Consider the following 8,027-nt stretch of genomic DNA (forward strand, 5'->3'; position numbering starts at 1 on the left):
ACATAGGAAAATACTATATTTTTTATCTGTTTGAAATACTACAATTTTTACTTAGATTTTGAAGTTTTGTAGAAAAGAAACTTTTTAGATTCTGGAGGTTAATTTTAGATGTGCATTTAGGACATTGTCCCTGGTACCCAGATGGTTTGTAGGTGTGGTGGGAAAGAGAAAGACACTGGGGAAGGATGGGCTGAGTTTGGTAAACCAAGTAGTTAGGCTGTCCCTCTCAGCACTGACAGATGTACCTGCCTGTCCTGGGACTTGGACCCTGAGTAATAAGTTTCTGTGCTAAGGGTGACCGCCACCCTGACAACTGTCCAGATATTGGCACACCTATGCCCTCGGTGATACAGCCATGAGTGTGGTGCAGGTTTCCTTTAAGTTATGAAAGGTAAGGTTTTTGGGGCTGTTGAGCTTCCTACCTTTCCAAGCCACCTGGTGGGCTCTGTATCCTTTCAGAATGGGTCCATTTAACAGATTTGTAGCTTGAAGGAAGCCTGGCTATCTTGGGTGGTGGTACCTCCACAGTGGATGGTCATGCTTGGAAAATCTGTTCCACGGCCAGTGTTTCAGCAACCAAGGGTGCATGTCCGTGCCCTGGGGTGTTGTCCTCTTTTTGAGCCCTTCTCAGACTAACTCGGAAGGAGCTAGTCCATTGGAAATACTCCTGAGCACTTTTTGTGTGTTGGGGAGGTTGGTGTTCATGTGGGAACACATGGTTGGCTCTACAGCAGGGCTGGACACGGAGAGGGAGCCTGCACGCTCTTGCCCTGTGGGTTCCTGTCTCTGACATGACAGTGTCCCTGTGGGTGGGCCAACCCTTGGTGATGTGGTGGATGACCTCAGTAAGTGTGAGGTGGGGGGTCTCAGGGTCTTTGTGTCTGCTTGAAGAACCTGCTGTCTCTGCCCCACTAAGTGAGCAACTTCTATAAAGTTGGAAATAGAGATTACTTCCCAGGCAGATTCTCCATTGGCAGTGTGGGGAAGGAGAGATCTTGTCTGGTCTTGCAATTAGCATTAAAACTTTAGACATTTGACAATTTCCTTCATTCCTCTTATTGATACCTCTCCCCTTCCCCACCCTGACTTGCTTTCTGGCGTTTTCCTTTGGATTATTCTCTGTTCCCGTGGTGGCCCTGGCTTGGCCTTCTGGGACTGACAGGTTGATTCATCGTTGTTAATATCGGTTTTGGACCTGAGCTAGCAGTGTGGGAGAGTTTTATTTTAGCAAAGGTGGGTTTGGTTTGTTGACAAAAGGAGCATTTTCTCATGCTCTATAAATTAGGTAATAACACTGTGTACTTTTTAAAGAAGTACCAACAGAATGGGTTTCCTGACACGGATCTTCAGGAATTCCTGAAGGAATGTAGTAGCAAAGAGAAGTATCAGAAAGAGTCCTCGGCCTTCCTGTCCCGCGTCTGCTGTCTGAGGAGGTCAGTATTGTGTTTGGTCAGGTCTCCATGCTCCTGAGATGAGCTGCCCTGCCGCCTTAACAAAGAGTCCTTCCAAGCTTAGCACCACACTCAGAAAGCAGCTTACTGTGGGAAAGAAGTCATCCACCTTTCATTTCTTTCCTCCCACTGAAATTGGCTTTAGAAATGAATTGTTTCTTATAAGACAGGGTAGAAAGCTCCATGACATGGTTGAAATCTCTTGGGAATATTATGAGACTATTATGAGATGGCATGAATTATGTCTCTAAAGTCAGGAGGATGAACTCTTAAGCAGCCAAAGTAAGAAGTCAGAGCTCTTATTTTTAGAGGTGGAGCTCTGGGAATGCCAAAGGCATTTTCCCTTTTCACGATACCTGGTACAAATAGCTTTTCTTGAGCAGAGCAGGAAACCTGCATGAGAGGAGGCCGTCCATGGCGCTGGGTGGAAACGTCAGTCGCTCTTCACTGACCAACTGCGCTTTGCTTGCTGTTCGTCAGGACACTTATGAAAACGGTCTCAACTTCAGTGGCAAAGCCTCCACATCGTGGTTTGGGGGCTATAATGGGGGTCAGATGATGATAGTTTTCTTCACTGTACCCTTGTTCGTTTTCATCTGAAGTCAGGGGGTGTTAACTCAAAGTATGGCCTACCCATGTTTTTTGTGAAGAATTCTCTAAACCAGATTCTTGAAAGAAGAGAGAAGAACATAATTGCTACTTAAAACCACAGGATGTATTTTCTGTTAATCAATTCATACTGTATCTTGGGATTTGAAGTGATATGACTGAGCATTGCCAAAGAATGTCTGGTAAATATGAAATGAGGTCGTCTCAGAAAAGTTAAGATTTTAAAATCACATTTCATCCTCTCAGAGCATTAAATTGTTGCTGTGGAAGCTGGGATAAAGGGAAATTAATTTTCTTAATAGGCAGCTGCCTCCTAAGAGGCACCTTATATAAGGAAAGTCTCTCAGAGTTGCTTTTCAAATATGTAGTTAACTATAAAGAAAAAATATTCATCAGAGGATGTAGTTGTGAATTCTGGCAAGTAACCAATAGGATTTTGGTGTTTGATTTTTGGACCTTGGTTTGCACCGCAAACAGCCCCAGGAGGTTGTTAAATGTTTTCTTGTGCAGCCATATGGAACAAGTGAAAGATTTAAGGGGTAGACCAGAAGACTGAGTGATAAGATTGGGTCTGAGTGGGATGAGAAGGGAGCAAAATCAGCAGACAGTTCACCATAAGGTGTGCTAAGGGTTGTCAAGAAGATGCCTGGTTCGAAGGAGGGTCTTCCCATCATAAGGAATGAAAGCATTAAATGGAACAAGCAAGTCCACCAAGGAAATCAACTGAGGAACTAAGATATTGCGGGTTTTGAAAAGAAGGGTATCAAAAAATAAAAACAGAAGTGGCTGTTACCAAAGATGGTCATGGGTGAAGTTAGCGAGAGCAGTTGTAGTTGAGTAATCAGATCAAAGCCTGGATCCCCAGGGGATGTGGATAGACCACCGCAGATGTAGACCCACACTATAGAGTATTCCTATTCCATCTCAAAGATTTTTAAACCATTGTTCTCTTTTCTCTTTCCTCCTCTCCCTTTCTGTTACAGGAAAGGAAGTGATGACCACTTGATACTTATTAACTAAAATCCTTCTGCTAAAGATAATCAAGTTCCAAGCCTCCTTATCCAGTGACAATGCAGAGGAACCCCAGACAGCTTGGACCAGCACTTCCAAAAATACTGACTTATTTCATTGTGGAGGGGGAGAGAGGACTGACTGTCAGCTGGCTACCACAACTAAGTTCTACAGTTCCTTTTTATAAACTTGAGTGATGAAGAATAGACTACAGTTAACTACTGGGCATTAGTGCAATAGAGCAATGATAAAGAAATTCTGTATTAGTCTTTTAATTTATGACATCATAATGTTGGGATGGAAATAATCATATTTCAGAGTGTGCAAAAACAGTGGCGTTTAAAGCCATGCATTTAGAGATGTGTGTTTGTCATCACATAAGGGTTTGTTTTAAAAGGGAGTCTTGGGTTAGAAGACACTTGTTAGTTCATGGTCTGCACAGAAATGAAGTTGGTTGCAATACCTAATTAGAGACTCCAAGCTGGAGAACTGGTAAGCCATGTAAAGATCACACTTAAAACAACAAAAAGACCTCTTGCAGTGGACATTCCTGGGCCTATTTTCCTGTGGTTTTCTTCTTCAGTGTGATATGAAGCAACTGTTGGCATCATCAGTGGGATGAACAGGAAACAGAGTCATTTGGATACCTTGTCATTGCGCTAATAGATTGTACACACATGACGTGGAAGGAAACTTAGCAGTGGTCACTCATTTTAACAATTGAACTCCACTATGGTGGGGACTTACCCTTGTCAAGCAAGGAAAGATGGTATTTTTATCCCAAATAAATTTATTTTTATCATAACATATGGAACTACTACTATTTTTTTAAATGTAGTATCTCTTAACATCTACCTAATGAAAAATTCACATCACATCTCTATTAACTATCTGGTCTCCAAGAGGGTTTTCCCACTTTCTTAAAAGCAGTGAAGGAGATACAGGAGCTAGTATATAGACGTTATTCAATAAATATTGATGATGATGACTGCAGAGATTATGATCACTTCATGCATAGATTTATTCCATGCTTGAGCTATCTCAGGGGTCAGCTATTTTAAATTTATTGGTGAAGAGTAGAATTTGAATTAAGCAGGACCCTCATTCCACAGCTCTCCCTCTTTTTCCCCCTGCCCCTACTTGCCACGCCCCTTCCAGATTTTCCTTCTTGTGCCCCCCTCTTCTCTCCTTGTCCCCACACTTTTTTCACATGCTCACACCAAGTCTAGGCCAGGAAGGTCATCTAGTTAATACCATTAAAGTTTGTAAGTGACTCGTGTCTACACACAGAGTACTTTGCTAAAATTATCATTTTAGTTAACTTCTTTTCTTACAAAGAATATCAAGAGTTACATTTGCCTTTTAAACTAAGGACCTTTTAACTGGTGGTTCTGGGGTCCGTGGTGACTCCAGGATCAGGTATGAAATCAGCTCACTTACTCACTTCTGGAAATAACCCCAGTGCTTAGCTTGTCTTCTTTTGCGTATCTGCCACTGACTGGCATTTTAATAGAAGAGTAATGACGGTCTTGTGCTCTTGTGTTTCTTTTATTGGCTTTCATGTTTCCTTTTATTTCTTTTCCTTCCAGCTGGACAAAACACCTTCAGGAAGAACAATCTCTTTTCAAGGTCACCCTGTATCTGTGAAAACATTGTTTTCTCACTTTTTAACAATTTTAAATGATGGTCATTTTACCAACTGTACTGTTTGTTCAGATTTTATTGAACAATGTTATTCTCATAACTGCTAATAGACACACTGGGATAAACCATTTTCTCTCCCACTCTAGGTCTCCACTTGGAGAGTTAACTGTGAAAGTTAAAAACGTGTTCTTTCTGCCTGTGGGCTTCATTCTGGAATCTCCAGCTCTTGTAGAATGTACCTCCTTAGCTTGCAGTGACACCCTCAAAGTCAGATCCACATCCTTGAGCTTGTTGCCGTGGGGTGGTAGAAAAGAGCATGGACATGGGAGCCACCTAGACAGACTTCAGTCAAAATCCCAGCTTACCCGGTAGCTGTGTGGCCCTGGGCAAGTTACTTGCTGCTTCTAAGTGATGATGATGAACCTCAACAAACTGTGGGATTCGCATTTAAGTCAGCTACCTCATGCAAAGCGTGGCATTGAATTGCAACCTGAGCCATTCTTTCCTTTTGATTTTCTGCCACATTAGTAAGTATGTAGGTTTCATGGAACCAGGGAATTGTGAAGCCATTAAGACGCTTAGTCTGCAGCCCGTCTGCCTGGGCTCCTGTCTTCCTACTGACCGAGTCTCCTTGGACAGCTCACACTGGGCCTCGATTTCCTCATCTATGAGATGGGGATTGTGAGGATTAAATGTCAGAACATAAAGTGAGTGGAACAAGACATGAGTCGTTAAGTGCTCAATGAATATTAGATCTTCCAGAAACTTTTCTTGCATGCTCTACAAATGTACAAACTCATTCACCTGGGCCGGCCAGGAAGATCTTTCTTTTGTAGTGAGCTCACCACACACTTTTGGTGGACTTTGTTCTGGTTAGGACTTTAAGTGTGCAAATGTTGCACATCCAGCCCAGTCCTGGAGGCAAGGATCAATTCAGCCATAAGAAGCTCACACTAGGTTGTGAAGGAGCAGTATGGCAGTGAGCAGCCTAAATGCCCCGCCATTAGGGCAAAGCCATCAGTCCTGAAGGGAGGGTTAAGGTCCCTGTGGTGCACAAGCTGTCACAAACCCCCAGTCCTTCACCCCATCCTCTACTGGGAGTCCACTGCCTTAACCAAATTTGTCAGAATGTGGGAAATACAGGTCAGCTTGCTTCTGGCTGATCTGAGGTGGCAAATGCAAAAGGGTGAGAGCGGGTATTTAGGAAAAGATTCCAGTCACCGGCCCCCAACCCCTGCTGAGGGCCCATATCATAACAATGTTGGGATGGGTGCCTGACCCAGTGGAGGCCGAGGCTCAGAACGTCAGGTTTACAAAGGCACAGCAGCCCGGCCTTTTCATCCTCCGGCAAATAGCCAGTCACCTTCCCTGTAAAAGTAGGCCAGCACTGCCAGTGTGTTCAGGGGCCCCAGAGTCATTGGGGAAGTATGTTCAGTGAATTGCTACTATGGTCTTGGCCCCAGATTGCTCCTGTCAATAATAAAGAGCTTAGAGATCCAATGCCAGATATCTGAACAATTCACCTGTGGCCGGCGCTTATTCCGGTAACGGACGACTAGACCCTGTTTTACTACTAATCAGTTCCGCCTCTATTTTCATGTAACCTGAGCAAATTATATTGTGCTATTCCTGACTTGAAGTTTGAACATCTCCACCACAGCATCCCAATGACGCTGAGTCTTTGCCACACATCTAGGATTGCACACTACTTGTAAAACGTGCGGGAAGTAGCTCTCATGTGATGGGGTGACCGAGGACCTCACAGACAAACCCCTAAGCACAGCGTTCAGATCTTAGGCACTGTAGGAAGGACAGTGAACAGCAGGCACAGGACAAGGAGACTGGTGATTCAATGTGTTAGAGCAAGTACTGGCCACCTCTGCTTTCCTTTTTTCCCCTTGAGCTGTTCCCGGCTCTGGATATTGATCATTGCAGCTTGGCAGCTGTGCGAGCTGTGCCTTCACAAAGGACCCCACACTCGGTTTAATGCTCTGTCCTCACCATCTCACAATTTTTAATATTTTTTGAACAAGGGGCCCCACAAATTATGTAAAATTCTGATGATAGGACTGGATAACTCAGTGATTTAGTCATGGTCTTTTAGGAAAAGGCTAGGAACCCAGCATTGTACTTTTTCTTTACAACAATTTAAATGCAATAAAAGGAAAGAGTGAACTTCAGTAGAAATAGCTTTTTAACAGACATTTGGGTACACCACTTCTCTCAGTCTCTGTTCTCTCACATAAGTGGCTGTGAGGCTGCTGCTTCTCTTACAAAGGTGATGAAACTTCTGTGGTTGGTGATATTGGTCAACGTCGTTTACATGTCGCACTGGCAGATTGGATGCTGGGCTGCTCGCCTTTCTCCCTATGTCCTACCCCCATCGATGAAGAGCCTTATTTTTGACTTTTTGTTTCATGTTTTTCCCTCGGTGGAGAATCAGCTTAGGGTGGTTCATCTTCTAAATTCAAGTGTGTTTGCCCAGTTGCCATATGACCTCTGACCTTGCTCAGCAAAGTCCTTTTGGACCTGCTCCACACACTGGACATTCAGACACTCTCTCCAAGCTCTTTGTAGCCATTTGCTTTTAGAACAAAGGGCCTATCTTTGAATGGGAAGCTGGAGAACTACTAAACATGCTGTGTATTGGAGAAAATAACATATTAACACTGGAAAGACTTCAAGATGAACCAAATCTCAAAATAGACACTCAAGTTGTTAGAGAAAACAATACAACTCATGGCCATTCTACCATGGGCTCATTTACAGCCAATGCTGCTGCAAACTAGTGGGTGAAAATGATGGCAAATGTGTCTCTTGCCATCTATCTCTGCCTGAGAACCAGGGAGTGAATGAGAAGCTAAATGAGTTACATACAAGCCTCTCCACACCACCTTACATAACAAGGACAACAAAACTCTGACTTCTTAAAGACCTCTGGGAGCTATTGGCTGTGGTGAATGGGAGAGACAATTTATTAGCGTGATGTATGTTTCTTAGTTTCTAATGATACATAAATTATGCCATGAGCCATGATACATATGGTTTAAATGAAAGCAATTTTTTTTCTAGCAACACTAATTGCCTAGCAGCAGTAAATTACTCATCCCCCGCTGCCTGTGGGCTGTGGTCATTACTCTCTCCTTGAGGTTGAGCAGATGTCCCCCAAGAGGAATGTTTGCTCTGACAAAGGGAATTTACATCCTCACTTGTAGGCCTGCCATGCTCTGTCTACAGAAGGAGAGGGTATTAATAATGCCTTTTGGACCTCGCACCATGTGTTTGTGCCCTCCTGCATGTGTTATCTATGAT

General features: G+C 43.5%; 1 protein-coding gene across 2 annotated transcripts in view; it reads left to right on the forward strand.

Moving 5' to 3' along the window:
* MCOLN2 (mucolipin TRP cation channel 2) overlaps nt 1–3,870 on the forward strand; it is a 50,984-nt gene extending 47,114 nt beyond the window's left edge. For both annotated transcript variants that reach the window (XM_004431557.3, XM_014788339.2), the window contains 2 exons: nt 1,312–1,433; nt 3,044–3,870. In XM_004431557.3, coding sequence (XP_004431614.1) covers nt 1,312–1,433; nt 3,044–3,080 — 159 coding nt within the window. In that variant the 3' untranslated portion in view covers nt 3,081–3,870. The remainder of the gene's footprint in view (nt 1–1,311; nt 1,434–3,043) is intronic.
* Nucleotides 3,871–8,027: the final 4,157 nt, after the last annotated feature.

The sequence above is a fragment of the Ceratotherium simum genome, chromosome 2, assembly GCF_057802395.1.
Source record: "Ceratotherium simum simum isolate JZ-2026a chromosome 2, ASM5780239v1, whole genome shotgun sequence".
NCBI lineage: Eukaryota > Metazoa > Chordata > Mammalia > Perissodactyla > Rhinocerotidae > Ceratotherium > Ceratotherium simum.